The sequence below is a fragment of the Schistocerca piceifrons genome, chromosome 5, assembly GCF_021461385.2.
Source record: "Schistocerca piceifrons isolate TAMUIC-IGC-003096 chromosome 5, iqSchPice1.1, whole genome shotgun sequence".
NCBI lineage: Eukaryota > Metazoa > Arthropoda > Insecta > Orthoptera > Acrididae > Schistocerca > Schistocerca piceifrons.
This window is the reverse complement of record NC_060142.1, coordinates 286,957,982-286,979,043: the sequence shown is the minus strand read 5'-3', so window position 1 is coordinate 286,979,043 and position 21,062 is coordinate 286,957,982. Positions and strand designations below refer to the sequence as shown.

The following is a 21,062-nucleotide window of genomic DNA, read 5'->3' as shown; positions in this document are numbered from 1 at the left end:
TTCTCCCCACAAAGGAAATTTGAAAAGCAAAAGGGAGTGATAGTGATGCTTTAACCTTCAGTTAGTTTCATTGGTATAAAATGAATTTTCAAACCAAATATTCTCTACTGGCATCTAATATCATTTCCACATTCTTGCAGAATATTGAAATGAAATTTAAAAAATAACAGCAAAAATATCATCAAACTAATTACACTAAAGGAACAAAATATTTTTGTTTATTTCTCTAGATTCTAGTATAAGTTTTATAAGTAACTATTAACATGTGAAATATGAATATTTGTAATCAAGAGATGAATGGCTTATTCTGAGCTATCAACAGACCTTCAACGTTTGTCCAACTATTTTTATCGGTTCCAAAATATTGCTGTCGACTGGCTGAAAGAAAATAAGGCATATGTCTACACTGAAAACACCAAATATCATCCTCCTGAGTATGCTGTGAAACATAAGGGCAGTGACCATACTGCCTTGTTCATTACTCAATTAAACGGAGTACAGATCTCCTCCCCCTCCCAATAACAGTGCAACTGGACTTTAGTACAGGGGCTGGCTCTCCAATGAGTATTTGGAAGGATTTTCCATTCACTTCCATATGTATCCCCTCCTCTTTTCAATTTGTAATTTGATCATCACTCTACTTGTCTTATTTTATCTTATCCATCCTCTACTTTGACCCCACTCAGATCCATCTTTGGTTTTCTTTCTCTTCCTATTTCATTTACACCATCTAATTCCTTCAGAGTTCTGTTTTCTTCTTTGATGTGTTGAATACCAGCAGCTCGTTATTAGCAGTGTAATGTGAATTTTGTTTCCTATTGTATTGTTCTTTTCATATTCTTTACTGCAGTTTGACCTTCTCTTGATGTAACATTAGGAACAATTTTTCCTTTCTTGTCACATTCTATATCACTTCCTCCATCATTTTTTTGGTTTCTTATATTTACAACTAACCTCATGCAGAATATTTCTAAATAAACTTGAAGTTACAGATTAATTCTGTTTTTAAATCTGTAGGCACTTTAATTCTGTTTTAGTAATACTTGTTTTCTAGCAACGTGTAAATTATGCACTCTTCTTTTGCTGAACTATTGTGTTTGAAAAGCTCAGAACTTAGTCTGTTGTTTTAACATATTTTAAATGTGGTTCTGTGCCACACATTATTTATCTGCAGAAGAGTGGTTGCCTTTTCTCATTTTTTGTTTAAATGAATTTTATCTATATTTTCATGTAATAATGTTGTTTGCCACATTTCAGAGAGAGATGAAAATGAGCAGAAGGTCCACAGCTCAACCTATGTGATCTAGAAAATGAGCTGAAAACAATTTCACATACACCTAAAGTAAAATAATTCGACATGCAGATTGAATTGACATCTGCCGTTAAAACCAGTGCATTGTACATTGCATTATCTGGATGTACCATATCACCCTAGAGGAACCCACATGTGAATATCCACAGATAAACATTAATGACATCTGTTGATGGCCACATGAATAAGCAGGTGCTCAATGAGTTTGCTTGTTCAAATGCACATACTGTTGTTCACACTGAAGGCCCTGTACATATAGTTGCTACATAGGGTATAAATAAAATTAAGAGAGAGAAAGATAGAAAAAAATAGCAACCATGCATTTCAACAAACTGTCGTGCTATCACATGCACTTGCCACACATTACTGTGAGCGTGCTCTGACAAAAGTAATGAAAGAGAAGCATTTAAGTAAATCATTGCAGATAGTCTCTTAACACAAATTTACCATATCCATCTTTACTTATTTCAAGCAAAAATTAATGAAAAAGAAGGTTAATATGGACTTACCTCAGACCATTCACCTACCCTCCAAGTTCCTTTACACTTTTCATTGTGACATTCTCGTCGTTGAGTGGGTTTCTCAGCTTCACTGCAGAGACCTTCAACTTCTGTACCATTGCTTAGTAAGCATGCTACCTCCCTGCGTTGCATCGCTATGGAAAACAAAATGTCATAAACATATTACAGTAACAAAGTAGCAATTTTAATGACTTTTGTTTTCAGTATTTATGCCAGATACACCATCTTATTCATTGGATATATTCCGTATGCAAAGTTTCTTTTGCTTTATACGTCTGAAAAAAAAAAATTTCCAGTTATTGAAGTATAAATCAACTTAACCCTTTGCACTCCGTAAGGCAGACACAGGACGGCTCTGCGTGCTCTTATTTAAATCATTGCCACCTGGGCGGCAGTGCACCGCAGAGATTTGCGCGGATCTCTTTGTGGAAACAACGTGGCCGCTGGCCAACAATTGGGGTATACATTAAAACAAAATGTGTTATTTCATTCATATATTTACGTAAGCTTTTACAGTACAAAACTTTCCATTGTGTGGTATTTTTTGAAACACTCTTCAGGGTGGAGAGCTGGGTTTCGTGAGCATGTTTCGCAGTAGTACACAGTTTCACGCCTGCCACCTTTCTTTTTTCTGTCTGAGCACACTGCATAATCCTTATGCTTTTTCCCAGGAAGCTTGTTGATAATGTGCAACTTTCCATTGAAGCGTTCCTCGTCATCAGAAGTTGACCGACGTCCTCATTGCTGTCCTAGAGTTCTTTCTTCGGCAACTAATCCTCTTATAACACTTTTACGGAACGCTTTGTGAGACAGTACTGTCAAGTAGTTTTTCTAACAGTGGTTCTTGTATAGTAAATAGCTTTTTACAAGTCCTACCTCCAACAGCCAGAAGTATAGTTTTCACCACCAGTTGAGACTTTTCATTAGAAAACTGTAACTGGAAATCAAATGGTCAGATCGATCAACTCCACCCATCTTTGAAGTATAATCAATAATCACATTTGGTTTCTTTATTTCTTCCCTTTCCTTTCTGTTTCTCCTTTTATAAGTGACGATGAGTTATTGGCTTTTGTAGAAAGCATGAGAACTGTTCGTTTATCTTGCCATGCCAGAACCACCATTTTGTTGTTGCGGAGGCATTTTATTTCGTGCTTCCTTAGACGCAGAGCTCCTTTCTTGATTGCAGCTGGAAGGTTTTTGCGATTGGCCTGAATCGTTCCTGTGAGATGCATGTTCTGTTTCAACAGCTCATCAGCTAATGCAACACTTGTATAAAACCGGTCAGTGTACAAATGATACCCTGATTGCCCTGTAGCATTTCTGATATTAGCTAGCAGCTGAAGAACTATTCTCTCAGAAAAATTCAAGTGTGGACAAATCAATGACTCAGTTGTTACAGTGCCAAAATAGGGTATCAAACTGCAGATATAACCATTTGATGAATCCGAAATTACATAAACTCTGAGTCCCCATTTTATTGGTTTTTGAGGATTGTACATCTTGAATAGTACATGACCCTTGAATGATTCTGTAGTTCATCAGCAGCTAAATACTGATATGGTCAATAAATTTTGAGAAACATGCCAGACAAGTAATTCAGTACATTTGTCACTTTACTCAGACGTGACTGAATCTGACTGTTGACATGTGTAGCACTCGTCGGATTAGAAACATGAAGTGCCCAGAAAATATGCATAAATCGTCGGCGACTAAAACAGTCTGGAAAGAAGTTGGATGATTGTAATCATTCTCTTGCAAAAAAGTCCTGCAAGTTCTTACACTTTTGTAATGCCATATTCAGTAGCACACCATGGAAGCGTTTCATTTCGTCCATGGTAACATTTATCCAGTCCCACCATGCAGAATGTTGTGGAAGTGGTGTCACTTTATGTATTTTTGATGTAGCATACCTACACGTTTCATCTGCTATTTGTTGAAATCGGTTATCTGTAAAAATTAATTGAAAGAATCCAACGGGCGATGATGGAACAGAACTACATTCTGTTATAAAACCACACTTTGATTCATCAAAAGGAAAATCTGTGAAGTCAGTGTCAGTGTCGTTCCACATTCACCACGAATCCTCTGCTGGATCACTAGAAACATGCACATTGTCACTGTTTTCTTCGTCATTGTCACTCGAATTGTTTTGAAATGAATCACTATCATAATCAAAATCATTTTCACACTTGTTTTCACTTAGAGATTGCTCTAAAAGATCTAGTATCTCTTCCTCAGAAAGGACTGTAGTAAGTGAAGAACTAGCCATTTCGAGCGCGTGGACTTGAACGTAATAATTACAAACTTTGACTTAACACAGCTGCTACTGTTCGACACCGAGTTAACACTAGTTCTCCTAGATGGCAGCACACTGCAGCAATAGTGCCTAGTAGACTCAAAATACGTCTGAGAGCTTTGAAAAGTCGTGTCGAATGAGGCTCGACATCGGAGCGGAAAACAAATTTCGCGATGTTGAGTAGCACTCGACACTGGAGTGGAAAGGGTTAAATTCTGAAATGTTTAAAACTTCTGACATATAGACTGTTCTGTGAAACTTTGACAGAACTGCTAGATGCATAACGTCCTGGCACAATATTTCAGGGCAGATTCTTCATATTTTCCTCATGCACACACTGGTGAAACTACACTGAATACCCACATTTCAAACCTGTCTGGTGCATGTGTGGAATACTCTTAAGTCAGCAAGTGTGAGTTACCTGAGCATATGCACCTCTGCTGCAAGTCTGTACATTTGTCCAAGTGCATCATTGGTTGCACTTCCGTGTAGCTCAGTTTTGTATTTTTGGTTGCAAGTTCCTAAAACAGGATCTCATGAAAGAACGTTTCTGAACGTCTCTATTGCTCATCCCTGCTCTTCTTCAAACTTACATTCCTGATTTCTCCATAGTAAATCAGTCAGGCATTAGGCAACTATGAAAAAATTTGAGACAAATTTCCTAAAGTATCCTCAGTGAGAAGCCAGGATGGAATATCAAGATGGAAATGATTGATGGCTAATCACCAAATAGATGAGTCATTGGGCCATGCCATTGTTATTGTTCTTAAAATATACACTAGTCCTGCAATGGATTTCAATTGTGAAAAGTTTTGAAAGGCTTGTTCTTTTGAACATGACCCAAATAATAGACACCATTTTGAACCAACAGCCATTATGAATTAAGACACAAAGGAATTACAGACATTGGCTGTGAGTGAGCATTGATGGAAATCAATGGGGGAAGCTGAAATTTTGTGCCCAACCGGGGTTCAAACCTGTGTCTCCTGCTTACTAGGCGGACTCACTGATCACTGAGCCATCTGGACACAGTGGTCACTGCAACTGCACGGATTACCCTACCAGTCGGCCACTGTGGCCAAGCGGTTCTAGGTGCTGCAGTCTGGAACCGCGCTGCTACTACGGTTGCAGGTTCGAATCCTGCCTCTGGCGTGGATGTGTGTGATGTCCTTTGACCTCAGATGTTAAGTACCATAGTGCTTAGAGCCATTTGAACCATTTCAAACTACCCTAGCACATCTCCCATCAGATGAGAGGCATGCTAGGGTAATCCATGCAGTTGCAATGACCACTCTGTCTGAATGACTAAGCAGTCAGAACATCTGCCTAATAAGCAGGAGACCCAGGTCCAAATCCTGACCCAGCACAAATTTTCAGCTTTCCCCATTGATTTCAATCAATGCATGTTCACACCAATGTCTATAATTCCTTTGTATCTTAATTCATAATGGCCACTGCAATGGCCGCTGGTCCAGATAGCCAGTAAGCAAAAGACCTAGGTTCGAATCCTGGTCAGGCATAAATTTTCAACTTTCCACATTGATTTCAACCAGTGCCTGATCACAGCCAATGTCTGTAATTCTTTTGTGACTTTGTCTACACTGCATGAAATATCCAAGTAACTATTCACATACTGGCATTTTGTATAATCAATTTGGAGAGAGCAAAGAGTGTAGAGTGGAAAGCACACAATCATATTGCAGTTTATTTAAGAGAGCTTCTGTAATGGGTCTTTCACCATAATTTTGTTTACTGTTTGTGTAGTCATAAACATGAGGCTCTCTGTTTCTTGTTTTTTACATCTACAAACTAGCTAGTACATTGGCTACTTGGTTCAAGCTATACCTGGACTTGTCAACAACTTCAACTCCTGGTAACTATCTTTTGCGTGTCCTGTAATGTTGGCTGTTGTTCTTTCACAACACTTTTCATTCTGACATCTGTGGTCTTTGTCTTTATAGAAATGTAATAATTCACCAAACCTTCAATATATCCCGGAATTTTGTCACTAATAGTGCCTTCAGTAGCTGACTCTGGTTTGTCCGGATACATATGAGATGAGCTTCCACTTCTGACTTCCTTGTAGTCAATATGTCATTACTGTATTTATTACAACTTCAGCTTCATGACATAGACCATTCCCAACTATCAAGTCTAAATGCATAGTTTCTCCAGAAACAATATATACAGTTGTTCAAATTTTAACTGTATCAATCTCAACAAGACCTGTTTTTCCCCAGTGCTTGTCATGATCACATCTGTTCCCACAATCTTGGAGCATACATTGTGTCATAATCAGCATAATAAATTGATTTCCTGTCCAATGAGTGAGTGCTTTCACCTCTCAGCTACATATTTAGATAGTTTTAAATTTAAAACTGTTATTGCCTTTCTAACAGTGTTTACAGTCATAGTTAAATTTTACTTCTTCTGCTTTTACTTCATGCATTTTTGTGAGATATGGCCAAAATCATGACTAAAGCATCTATTTTTCTTGTTCTTGTGGTTGCAATCACTTGAAGCACTTAGATTCCAAGTTATGTTTTTGATGTATGTGTTACTTGAATCTTTTTATCTTTGATACTCGAGTTTCTGAAACTTCTGTTGCTGTAACTTCTGTTACTTCTTTTTTACAATGACTTCACAACACTTTGCAATGTCTCACTTTTTCCTTAAATTACTATCTATGTGCCTAACCTGATTCTATCCTATCAATCATATACTGGAATTATCAATATTAGCAACTGCTTTGATTATGATTAAATATTCTTGAACAGACTCTTGCTGTTTCTTCTATCAGTATACAGCAGTTTGTGGATCTCTGCAGCACTGGTCTTCACACTGGATTCTCCTGTAAAAAGCTTTTTTTTTAGAAAAAATAATTTAAGCAGCCCATGATGTGAAACCCTTATTGTCCTAAATAAAAAGCTTAGCTAAGCCTTCAGATGTTTTTGTTGCACTTGGTTCCAATCCATTAAAAACACTGTTTCCTCACAGTCCAAGATCCACTTTTTAACAGGGTATCCATAATTGCCACTAAATAATTTAAGTGCACTCTTAGTGTCACAAAATGGCAGAGGAAACAAATATTGATCATGTCGAGGTGGTGAGAATTGTGCTTTGCTTTTATCATGTTCCTGAATTATTCCTTGCTGGCTTTTTCTCCAGTGAACTCAGTTTTTTTGTCAATATTCTTTTGGATACGATATTCTTCTTCTTCTTCTTCTTCATAAACTCATTAATTTCAATGCAAGTTTTTCAGTGAATAAATAATAACATATTTCAGTGGTCATCTCATTTTTATTCCACTCTTTATATACTACATTCATTGCCAAGTGCTCCCAACACCGTTACTGCAAATGACTTCATAGCTTGATGTTCACCAGAGTTTGACTGAAAAACGGAGGCAGAAAATCCTCTCACACATTTACAATTTTTTTCTGTTGTCTAGAACTGTTTCAAAAAAGTATTTATGTAAAGGTTTAGTAGCTCTGACTGGTGCAAACATTACATTTTCATTTATTTCTTTTATTTTGACTAGCAATGGTATTTCTGCATACTTAGACGATTTTCTTCACTCTTAACAAGTAGCCCAATGCTTTTACTATAATGTCTCAAAATTAATGTGTAGATAAACCTGTCACTGCAAGTTACAACTTGGCATTTGCCATTCAAACTTGATCTGTCTAACAATTTTTTTCGTATAATTTTCTTCTTATGTCATTATGCCACTGTTAATTGTCATTAAAACATGAATCCTCATCATAGTTTCAAAATGTACACAATCACATGTTGTGTTGCTACCTAGTTACAGGAAAAACAGTGCCCCGGAAAGTTTGGCTTAAATCTCATAGATAGATGTCCAAAAATTGCATCATCATTTATGCAATTGGTAAAATATGGTGTTGCTTAAAGTAGTTTTGGTAACTGTTTTGGAGTTCAGGGTAAAAATGTGTCTCCACAATGTGTGTGCCCAGTAAAGTAATACGATTTGACCCAGATATCTAGCGATTTCGAAGTTTTTGTCTGGGGTCAGCAATTTAAGTGTTGGTAGGCACACCCAGCATATTTGGCTTTCTTGATTATTGTAAATGGTACTTGTACATTAATATCATCCAGTGTATATTAATAAATAATAAGATGCCCATTTTTAAGTTAAATGATATTTATTGGATTAGATAGTGAGCTACTTGCCACTCTTATTCTTTTGTTAAAATGCATTTGAAATACATTGCAACCTATATTGCTACATAATAATATTAAAAAAATGCTTGAATCTGTTCAAGTAACATATTCGCTGATTTCTGAAGTAATTTTATCCAATGTAATATGATACCCCATTGGGGGGGGGGGGGGGGGGGGAGGGGGGCTACAGCCCCCATAGCCACACCTCCTTGCCACTGCCCCTGAAAGAATATGACAATGCAACTCTCATCTTCTTCAAGAACATAGAAAAACTGCTCCTCACTGGTTTTGAAAACTTTAAATCCCACATTAAGAAGACCAATGTTTTATTAAATGACTCAGTGCATCAAAGAAAATAACACCTTTGTGAAAATATAATGGAAGTGGAAGGAGAAAAAAATATAATTACCAAGCAGTGGCAGGAGAACACACGTATAAAGGTATTGAAATCTGAAAGCTTTCTAAGACAGTGGCTCCTTCTTCTGGTACAAGGGTTGAGGGGGAAGGAAGAGGGGTGAAGGAAAGCGACTGGTGAGGTAAAGCCTTCTTCTGGCAGCACTTTAGGCAGCAGTCAAAGATGAATTGGTGCTGCATAATTCTATCGGAGTCTAGTAAATATTATGAAGGGGAAAAACCCACACATTGTTCAGGAACACATTACAGAACATCAATGGTAACTCATCTCCTCCAAACCAAAAATCCACTAGTACCAAACAGTCTATTTCTGCTCATCATTCAATGGACTATAAAGCACTGAAAATTGTGGCTTATACTTTGAACTTTTGAGACTTCATCATTAATGAATCAGTGGAAATAAGTGTGACTGGGGAAGTTCTGTGTTTTGTGCAGCTGACCTCTTGTTGTGATTTTACAGAACAATGATGCTCAATCTGATATTCATAAATGGAACTTCCACCAGGTAGGGCACTCAGGAAAATGCACAGACTTCCAGCAGAGGAGCCTGTGCTCAAGTAATGCCTGAGCATTGTGCTTTCAGTCTTAAATAGAGCAACTTAGCATATCTTTGCCAATAAACATCTGAAAATGACCATAAGACCTTGCGCCAAAATATTGTGGCAGAAAGTTATGGATATCCAGCAGCATTCCAAGTTTTCTATTAACTGATCCCTTTTTTTCGAAAAGTTGGGCCATAAACTATTTTACTGCTTATTTGCTTCAGTACCTAATCATCGGGTATCTGATCAACCCATCTAATCCTCAGCATTCTTCTGTAGCAACACATTTCAAAAATATCTTTGTATGTAGTTGTAAACATGAATAATCACAGATGAAATGCTGTTATCTCTGACTGCTGTGGAGTCATAAGACATATTATTATATTATTTTTCTCCAAAGCTAAAGAGAAATAGATTCAGGAGAGTAGATCTGGAGGTATTCAGGAAAAGTGGCTGACACACTGAAAATCACCCAATATATGGGAGGGGAAGGGTAGGTGCACAAGAGAGAGAGAGAGAGAGAGAGAGAGAGAGAGAGAGAGAGAGAGAGAACACCCCAAAGTGCGGAATACGAAATTGGTTGCAAGAAAATATAGAGTTATTTGTGCACACCTACAGAGTATCAGGATATGGATGTGTATCAGCTACAAAAGACATGATAAATACAAACATATATGCACAACAGCAAGATCGCAATACATTTACCACTATTTCTGGGCATTGAGGCCGGACTGCAATCAACTGCACCTGATGGAAGAAGCAGTCCATGGGTGGTAGGTGTAAGGAGAAGGCTGGGGTTGAGAGGGGATGGGTACCAGGGTAGGGGTGGGGTAGGGTGAAGTGCTGCTTGTGGGAGAATGCAGGGATGCTAAGTGCAGTCAAAAGTTTTTTCTGGGGGGGGGGGGGGGAGGGGGGGAAAGGAGAGAACTAGAGGGGGATAAGACTAGTGGGTGCACTGGTGAAATAGGAAGTTGTGTAATGCTGGAGTGGTAGTAGTGAAGGGGATAAGTGGGTGAAAGGCAGAGACTAGCAAAGGAGGAAGGACTATATTGTAGCAGAGTTACCATCTTTCCTACCAGCACCAGCTTTTCTGAATTGCACAGGTGGAAACACTCCCTGCAATATATCCCACATTCCCATAACCCCCCTGGGCTTAACTTTCATTAATCTCTATCCTTCACCCACTGATCATCTTTCCTGATCCTGCTCCAGCAGTACACTGTCTTCTATTCCACCAATGCACCCACAAATCCTTTTTGCTTCTACTTCTCTACTTTTTCACTGTCCCCCTCAAACTTTTTTTACCACACCTAGCAGCCCTACCCTGCCCCACCACGTCTCTGCACGCACCCACAAGCTGCAAAACAGCACTACACCCGCTCCCCCACCCCTCAGTCCACCTGCTCCTTACCCCTAAAACCCATTGATTTTTTCTTCCATCAGGTGCATTTGTTGGCACTCCAGCCTCAGCGGCCAGTGACAGTGGTTTTGTGTGTGTGTGTGTGTGTGTGTGTGTGTGTGTGTGTGTGTGTGTGTGTTTTTTTCTGCTTGAGAAGAAGGCCTTTTGACTGGAAACTTAAATGTATACCCTTTTTTTTTGTGGCTGTCTGCACCTCAACATCTCTTCTGTATGTTGAGTAGCAATGTATATGTATTGTTGTTATCGCATTTTGGATTTTCCATTGTTTATTTAAACAAACATGTAGGGATGCTAAATCAATTATTCAGACTGGTAAAGTGATAAGCATGAAGAATAACATGGAAAATCTGGGGGCACACAATAGTCTTGATGTCAGTTGTTTACCAGATGTGAAGTTTAATAGTCTTCCACTTATGGATTTGATAACTTTTAATTATGTGTGAGATTAACTTTTCAGTTACTGTGCATTTCTGTGTTAAACATACATCTATACTGTTCCTACAAATTACCTGTGGATGAATAAACAACAAGTAAACATCAGTCATCAGTGAGGACTCATAAAAGACATAAAAACAAAAATAAAAAGTAGACATCTATCAGCCTCCTCTCTGTGATGTAAATAATCTCACTAAAATTATTATGAACCACTTAGAAAAAAACATAAGATTTTAAAGAAGCAAAGAACAAGGTGGCTTGAGAAGTGAATACAGAACAATAAAGCAGTTGCAAGTCACAAATGCAATTACAGAGATGAGCAATGAGTATTAATTAACACTTTTTCTGAGATTCAAACATTTTGAGAAAGATTTTGACCTGAGAAACAAGACAATGACTCATCTTATGTTAGTATACTGCAGAAACACATGTATAATACTAAAATTTCCATTGGACTTCATTGGATAACAAGAAATTGAACACTGAAAGAGTAGTTTTCTGCAACCAAGGTGGAAATTTTCAAATCCTCAACAAATGGAATATTGGGAGGAATAAATATTAATGGACCATATCAACTACCTTCACTGATCTGATAAAATTGCTCTGTCTGCCCCTACACTTTGACAATGACATTGGAGTTGCAGAACCATTTGGCGAGTTTTTGTATTTAGAGCAGTTGAAGATGAGGGCTGGATGGAGAGAAAATAAATACACAGAAAAGTAAAAATGCCCTGGAGTGTGCTTGGTAAACTAAACATGGTTTTCACAACGAATTTCTGAAGTGTATGAGAGTAAAATTTTCAGAGATTGTGTATTTACAGTTTAGACTTAATGACAGTGTGACATGGATTTTCAATGTTAAAATCATTCAGAAACAGAGGCTTGCCCAGTGAAAGAATGATGTACATTGGAAATTATTAGGAGGATCAAGACAAATGGAACCAAAGAACAAACTGGAAAGTAAGATGTAATTATAACTACAAAGGGATCATAACACTAAGAATATGAAGCCACATGAATGAATGGTAGCTGGACAAGCAGATGTATCTTTTATATATATCACTGAAACCATAATCCATGGAAAAGTCTATAGGCTTCTTTTCCTCAACTGACATTACAATAGTTGATGGTCACAACATAAACATTGATTGAAAGAAAACAGCATAAAAGTATGCAGCTAACTGAGAACACCAAATTATTTGCTATCAAACAATGGAAAATCCAGGATGGGATGTAACAATATTATGAACAAGACAGTTGCTACTCACCATATAACGGAGATGCCGAGTTGCAGGTGGGCACAACAAAAAGACTGTCAGAAAGCGAGCTTTTGGCCAACATGGCCTCTGTCAAAAATTAAGAACACACACACACACACACACACACACACACACACACACACACACACACACACGCACACACATATGCAACTCACACACATGCACACTGTGGTAATGTGTGTGAGAGTTGCTTTTGGCCAACATGGCCTTTGTCGAAAATTAAGAACATACATACATACGCACACACTCACGCATATGCGACTCACACACATGGACACTGTGGTAATGTGTGTGAGAGTTGCACTTGCATGTGTGTGTGTGTGTGTGTGTGTGTGTGTGTGTGTGTGTGTATTTGTTTTACTCTAGCTTGTCAAAGGATAACTTCATCTAGCAAGTTTTCTTTCTTTTGTGTGTCCCTATTGACAACTCTTCTATGTGTATTTTATATAAAAGAGACAAATAATTGATATTTCCATTACCCTTATTCCATGTAAAACACCGTGAATCCTCACAAGAAGACCAGCTGCTGGTGATCCACTGTGGACATTCTTCAAGTCCACATTGCTGAGTGAGAGGAGGTGTTGGTAGACCAGCATCTTCACAGAGATTGCCTTGCACATTCTGAGTGTTGTTATTAAGTCGCACCATACAATGTGCAGTTCTTGTCTGTAAATAATTGAAATGAAGAAAGATATAAATAAGTCAAATGGAATCAAACCTGTATCATAACATGTATGGCAACAAACAAAATACTGATATAGGCACTGATTTTGTGAAATAAAATACAGATCGCTGAACAGAGGAGTAACAAAATATCGACCACATATTAGCAATATGACCCTGTTTTGTAAGAACCTAATTCAAAGGACCTACAGAAACTAAAAAAAATTGTTGTTATGGACTCTGGTTTTGACAATGCAGTTTTTATCAGCTTAAGTTTCTTGATATAACATGTTTAAAATAAATTATTTTCATAACATATTCATTTCTGCGGGCCACTAATGGGAACATTAATGCCTTTTTGGGCAGCCACGTAAATGGCACTTTGTATATGATCAGAGTATGGGAAACTTTATGGTGGCTTTCACATCTACTCATCAAGCAGCACACAGAAGCCATTGAGCTGGAGACTGTTCCATTGCAATGAATGGCTGTTGTGCCATGTGGGGTGCTAGTGGCTCAGCAGTCATTGTTACCTTTAAATCTTTCAGGCACACTATGACATGGCAGAGTCTCTGAGACAACTACAGTGTATAGATAAGTTCATTCATTCCATTTTTGTTTCCTACCCTGTAGGTTGTTGTAGTTTCTTGCCATAGATTGACACATGGTTTGGAAATAAAACACCAAGTGATTAATTTCTTTAGTGGAAGTTATATGACAAAACTCTGGACAATGACAAGGGAATGATTCATATGACAATTGGATGGTTTCATATATTGAAGAATTTGAATGGACCATTTCAAGAGATGGATGACAATGTCTAAGTTCATTGACTTAAAAAATGTTTTATTGTAACATTTTCAAAAAGATGTTTACCTTAAATGTAGTATTAATGATCTTTCTGAAGACTATATTTTAAATATCCATCAACTTATGACAGAACCAGTAATCTAATATTATGTTCCTTGCATTATTTGCTGCAATTTTTCTAATCATTCAAAAGTACTGAAAGAATTTTTCATGATCTCTATGGATGTCTTGACATATGATAGGAAATACACCACATTTGTTCCTTTTTACAGTGATTGGAAGAATCTACTGGGTTATGTACCTTTTCCTCCTTTTTAAATGAACATAAACTAAAACCCACACCAGCATTTGTTCATGTTCCATTTCACTGGAGCTGTTCTATATAAGATGATGTGACTTACCAAACGAAAGTGCTGGCAGGTCAATAGACACACAAACATATACACAAAATTCAAGCTTTCGCAACAAACGGTTGCTTCATCAGGAAAGAGGGAAGGAGAGGGAAAGACGAAAGGATGTGGGTTTTAAGGGAGAGGGTAAGGAGTCATTCCAATATATATATATATATATATATATATATATATATATATATATATATATATATATATATATATATATATATATATATATATATATATATATATATATAAAATAGAGGGAAACATTCCACGTGGGAAAATATATCTAAAAAGAAAGATGATGAAACTTACCAAACAAAAGCGCTGGCAGGTCGATAGACACACAAACAAACACAAACATACACACAAAATTCTAGCTTTCGCAACCAATGGTTGCCTCGTCAGGAAAGAGGGAAGGAGAAGGAAAGACAAAAGGATATGGGTTTTAAGGGAGAGGGTAAGGAGTCATTCCAATCCCGGGAGCGGAAAGACTTACCTTAGGGGGAAAAAAGGACAGGTATACACTCGCACACACACACATATCCATCCACACATACACAGACACAAGCAGACATTTGTAAAGGCAAAGAGTTTGGGCAGAGATGTCAGTCGGGGCGGATGTACAGAGGCAAAGATGAAGTTGAAAGACAGGTGGGGTATGAGCGGCGGCAAATTGAAATTAGAAATTAGCGGAGATTGAGGCCTGGCGGATAGCGAGAAGAAAGGATATGCTGAAGGGCAAGTTCCCATCTCCGGAGTTCTGACAGGTTGGTGTTAGTGGGAAGTATCCAGATAACCCGGACGGTGTAACACTGTGCCAACATGTGCTGGCCGTGCACCAAGGCATGTTTAGCCACAGGGTGATCCTCATTACCAACAAACACTGTCTGCCTGTGTCCATTCATGCGAATGGACAGTTTGTTGCTGGTCATTCCCACATAGAACGCTTCACAGTGTAGGCAGGTCAGTTGGTAAATCACGTGGGTGCTTTCACACGTGGCTCTGCCTTTGATCGTGTACACCTTCCGGGTTACAGGACTGGAATAGGTGGTGGTGGGAGGGTGCATGGGACAGGTTTTACACCGGGGGCGGTTACAGGGGTAGGAGCCAGAGGGTAGGGAAGGTGGTTTGGGGATTTCATAGGGATGAACTAAGAGGTTGCGAAGGTTAGGTGGACGGCAGAAAGACACTCTTGGTGGAGTGGGGAGGATTTCATGAAGGATGGATCTCATTTCAGGGCAGGATTTGAGGAAGTCGTATCCCTGCTGGAGAGCCACATTCAGAATCTGATCCAGTCCCGGAAAGTATCCTGTCACAAGTGGGGCACTTTTGGGGTTCTTCTGTGGAAGGTTCCGGGTTTGAGGAGATGAGGATGTGGCTCTGGTTATTTGCTTCTGTACCAGGTCGGGAGGGTAGTTACGGGATGCAAAAGCTGTTTTTAGGTTGTTGGTGTAATGGTTCAAGGATTCCGGACTGGAGCAGATTCGTTTGCCACGAAGACCTAGGCTGTAGGGAAGGGACCGTTTGATGTGGAATGGGTGGCAGCTGTCATAATGGAGGTACTGTTGCTTGTTGGTGGGTTTAATGTGGACGGACGTGTGAAGCTGGCCATTGGACAGGTGGAGGTCAACGTCAAGGAAAGTGGCATGGGATTTGGAGTAGGACCAGGTGAATCTGATGGAACCAAAGGAGTTGAGGTTGGAGAGGAAATTCTGGAGTTCTTCTTCACTGTGAGTCCAGATCACGAAAATGTCATCAATAAATCTGTACCAAACTTCGGGTTGGCAGTGTTTGTTGGTAATGAGGATCACCCTGTGGCTAAACATGCCTTGGTGCACGGCCAGCACATCTTGGCACAGTGTTACACCGTCCGGGTTATCTGGATACTTCCCACTAACACCAACCTGTCAGAACTCCGGAGATGGGAACTTGCCCTTCAGCATATCCTTTCTTCTCGCTATCCGCCAGGCCTCAATCTCCGCTAATTTCTAATTTCAATTTGCCGCCGCTCATACCCCACCTGTCTTTCAACTTCATCTTTGCCTCTGTACATCCGCCCCGACTGACATCTCTGCCCAAACTCTTTGCCTTTACAAATGTCTGCTTGTGTCTGTGTATGTGTGGATGGATATGTGTGTGTGTGCGAGTGTATACCTGTCCTTTTTTCCCCCTAAGGTAAGTCTTTCCGCTCCCGGGATTGGAATGACTCCTTACCCTCTCCCTTAAAACCCATATCCTTTTGTCTTTCCTTCTCCTTCCCTCTTTCCTGACGAGGCAACCATTGGTTGCGAAAGCTAGAATTTTGTGTGTATGTTTGTGTTTGTTTGTGTGTCTATCGACCTGCCAGCGCTTTTGTTTGGTAAGTTTCATCATCTTTCTTTTTAGATATATTTTCCCACGTGGAATGTTTCCCTCTATGACTCCTTACCCTCTCCCTTAAAACCCACATCCTTTCGTCTTTCCCTCTCCTTCCCTCTTTCCTGATGAGGCAACAGTTTGTTGCGAAAGCTTGAATTTTGTGTGTATGTTTGTGTATGTTTGTGTGTCTGTCGACCTGCCAGCACTTTCATTTGGTAGATGAGACTTACCAAACAAAAGTGCTGGCAGGTCGATAGACACACAAACGAACACAAACACACACACAAAATTCTGGCTTTCGCAACCAACGGTTGCTTCATCACACACACAATGACCAAAGCCCCATGTCTATCTGTGCACAACAGCAGGTTGATAAATGAGGAATTCCCACAACAGTATGCTGTGAACATGTTGTCATATGGACGGCTGCTCAACATGTGTGCTTGTGATAATGCAGTAGCTGATTCAAACTTAGCTGATGAAAGAAATTATCATAGCAGGTTTTTAACTGGTAGAGACAAATGAGGTGTTGAGGTACAATTTGCAATCTCCAGATCAGTGTCCAGGTAATATCGCAAATCTCTCATAAAGTGAGACTGAGGCCCATGAGGACAGCCTGTGGTGTGTATGTCACAGCACGTGACACTGCAGGTCTTATGAGTGCTAGCAGCTGCCTCCATTGGGAAGTGAGTAACTATTTCAGAAGAATTTAATAATTCTTGACTGCACTTTTAAATGCATGCAAGCCCTCGACATCACACAAAAAAGTTAAGACCTTTAGCAGGTACCTTTTCAATTAAATATTGATTTCGTATGGGCCTTTCACAGAGCTGAGTGCTCGCAAACTGTGGCAGACAAGCCAACTAGTGTGACATCACAAGTTTGTTGCAGGGTCCATATATTTTTTTTGTCCTGAGTGAGACTCTGTGGCACCACTGAAGTCAATGAGTACATCTGATGAGTGTGTCAAGCTTGGTAATCTCCTATGTGTTATTGAAAAGGAGTAGACTATCAACAAGAATGAGGTTTTAACCTGCCCTTCTTTTTTCTCATTCTCACCAGTGACACACACTCTTAGCAGTCACCTACACCAATTATTAGTACTTAGGACACAACTATTACACTTCATGAAGGAAATGTACCAGTGTGTGAGAAGATGGAATAGAGTCTCTGCTCTCAGGTGGCTAAGCCTACAACTTCCCCACCAAGTTTTCAGAGCTTAAGCAGGGAAAATGAAAAGTGGATTTATTTATTTCACATATTTATAATATTTGATACAGAGGACTGTATCTAATTATATGAAGATATATTGTATATGAAATTATTACATCTTACATCTGCAAAGGATTTGCATGAAATTGTGATATGTCCATGCAACTATCTAAATAAGGATGGGTGTGAAAACTCTTAAAGCCATTTAAATAAAACAAACATTTTTTTACACACACACACACACACACACACACACACACACACACACACACACACACACACACACACAAGGTAAATCTGAATAGAGACTATGTGCAGCACTTTCACAATTAACTACAAGTTTGTTTAAAAGAAATATAATAATTAAAATAAAATATTAATGGAAAAAGAAAATTGTCAACAGCATGGATAACAGAAATGAGGGAAGAACTAAACAGAAATACCATCACAGAATAAAAAGAAGAGAGAGAGAAAGAGAGAGAGAGAGAGAGAGAGAGAGAGGTTGAAATCTTGTGGAAAAGTAAAGCAATAAATGTCATAAATATACATAAGAGTAGTTGCAGGAAATATACACTGAAGCACAAAGACACTGATATAGGCATGCATATCCAAATACAGAGATAGGTAAACAGGCAGAATAAGGCACTGAAGTCGTCAATGCCTATATAAGACAACAAGTGTCTAGCAAGGTTGTTAGATTGGTTACTGCTGCTACAATGGCAGGTTATTAAGATTTAAGTCAATTTGAATGTGGTGTTATAGTCGGCGCATGAGTGATGGGACAGAGCACCGCCAAGGTAGCGATGAAGTGGGGATTTTCCCATATGACCATTTCATGAATATACTGTGAATACCAGGAATCCGGTAAAGCATCAAATCTATGACATCGCTGTGGCCAGAAAAACATACTGCAAGAATGGAACTGACAAAGACTGAAGAGCATCATTCAATATCATAGAAGTGCAACCTTACCACAAATTCCTGCAGATTTCAATGCTGGACCATCAACAAGTGTCAGCGTGTGAACCATTCAAAGAAACATCATCGATTACGGCTTTTGGAGCCAAACACCCACTCATATACCCTCGATGACTGCAAGACACAAAGGTTTACACCTCAGCTGGAATCGTCAATACTGGCATTGGTTGGTTGATGACTGGAAACATGTTGCCTCGTCAGACGAGTCTCATTTTAAATTGTATCGAGCAGATAGACATGTACGGGTATGGAGATAACCTCATGAATCCATGGAACCTGCATGTCAGCAGGGGGCTGTTCAAGCTGGTGGAGGCTCTGTAATGGTGTGGGATATGTGCAGTTGGAGTGATATGGGGCCCGTGATACGTCTAGATATAACTCTGATGGGTGACATGTATGTTTGCATCCTGTCTGATTACCTGCATCCATTCATGTCTATTCTGCATTCTGAAGGACTTCGGCAATTTCAGTAGGACAATGTGACATCCTAAAAGTCCAGAATTGCTACAGAGAGGATCCAGGAACAATCTTCTGAGTTTAAACACTTCCGCTGGCCACCAAACTCCTCAGACATGAATATTGTTTAGCAGATTTGTGATGCCTTGCAATGTGCTGTTCAGAAGAGGTCTCTACCCCCTCGTACTCCTACTGATTTATGGACAGCTCTGCAGGATTCATGGTGTCAATGCCTTCCGGTACTACTCCAGCCATTAGTGGAGTCCATGCCATGTTGTGTTGCGGCACTTCTGCATGCTCGTGGGGACCTACAAGATATTAGGCAGGTGTACCATTTTCTTTGGCTGTTCAGTGTACATAAAAGGAGTTGTTGTTGTGGTCTTCGATCCAGAGACTGGTTTGATGCAGCTATCTGTGCTACTCTATCCTGCACAAGTTTCTTCATCTCCAAGTACCTACTGCAACCTACATTCTTCTGAATCTGCTTAGTGCCTTCATCTCTTGGTCTCCCTCTATGATTGTTACCTCCAAGCTGCCCTCCAATACTAAATTGAAGATCCCTTGATGCCTCACAACATGTCCTACCAACTGATCCCTTCTTCTAGTCAAGTTGTGCTACAAATTTCTCTCCTCCCCACTCTATTCAGTACCTCCTCACTGGTTATGTGATCTAACCATCTAATTTTCAGCATTCTTCTGCAGCACCACATTTTGAAAGCTTCTATTCTCTTCTTGTCTAAACTATTTATTGTCCTTGTTTCACTTCCATACATGGCTATACTCCATACGAATAACTTTCAGAAAAGACTTCCCAACACGTAAATCTATATATACTCAATGTTAACAATTTTCTCTTCTGCAGTTTATATCCTCTTCACTTCGACCATCATCAGTTATTTTGCTCCCCAAATAGCAAAACTCATCTAATACTTTAAGTGTCTCATTTCCTAACCTAATTCCCTCAGTATCACCTGATTTAATTCACCTTCATTCCATTATCCTCGTTTTACTTTTGTTGATATTCATCTTCTATCCTCCTTTCAAGACACTGTCCATTCTGTTCCGCTCTTCCAGGTCTTGCTGTCTCTGACAGAATTACAATGTCATCGGAAAACCTCAAAATTTTTATTTCTTCTCCCTGGACTTTAATTGTGACTCAAAATTTTTCTTTTGTTTTCTTTACTGCTTGCTCAATATATAGACTGAATAACATTGGGGATAGGCTACAAACCTGTCTCAGCCCTTCCCAACCCCTGCTTCCCTTTCATGCCCCTCGACTCTTAGAACTGTCATCTGGTGTCTATACAAACTGTAAACAGCCTTTCGCTCCCTGTATTTGACCCCTGCCACCTTCAGAATTTGAAAGAGAGTATTCCAGTCAACAATGTCAAAAGCTTTCTCTAAGTCTACAAATGCTACAAATGTAGGTTTGTTTTTCCTTAATCTATCTTCTAAGGTAAGTCGTAGGGTCAGTATTGCCTCAGGTGTTCCAACATTTCTACAGGATCCAAACTAATCTTCCCCCAAGGTCAGCTTCTACTAGTATTTCCGTTCATCTGTAAAGAATTCGTGTTAGTGTTTTGCAGCCTTGACTCATTAAACTTTTTATTAAACTTTTTCCAAAGCTGTTTCACAGAGGAAGACTGCTCTGTAGTTTCTTCTCTAGATTGTTGCACAGATGACAAAATGGTAGATATTGAAATAGATGAGAGAGGAATAGAAAAAGAATTTAAATCAGTCAAAAGAGGAAAGGCCGCTGGACCTGATGGGATACCAGTTCGA

General features: G+C 39.2%; 1 protein-coding gene across 1 annotated transcript in view; it reads right to left on the bottom strand.

Annotated features, from left to right (window-relative positions):
• LOC124798414 (protein madd-4-like) overlaps nucleotides 1-21,062 on the bottom strand; it is a 473,991-nt gene that overhangs the window by 21,268 nt on the left and 431,661 nt on the right. Inside the window, exons 19-20 of the mRNA XM_047261811.1 lie at nucleotides 12,885-13,071; nucleotides 1,822-1,967 (exon numbers count right to left, since the gene is read on the bottom strand). Of these exons, the coding sequence (XP_047117767.1) occupies nucleotides 1,822-1,967; nucleotides 12,885-13,071 (333 nt within the window). The remainder of the gene's footprint in view (nucleotides 1-1,821; nucleotides 1,968-12,884; nucleotides 13,072-21,062) is intronic.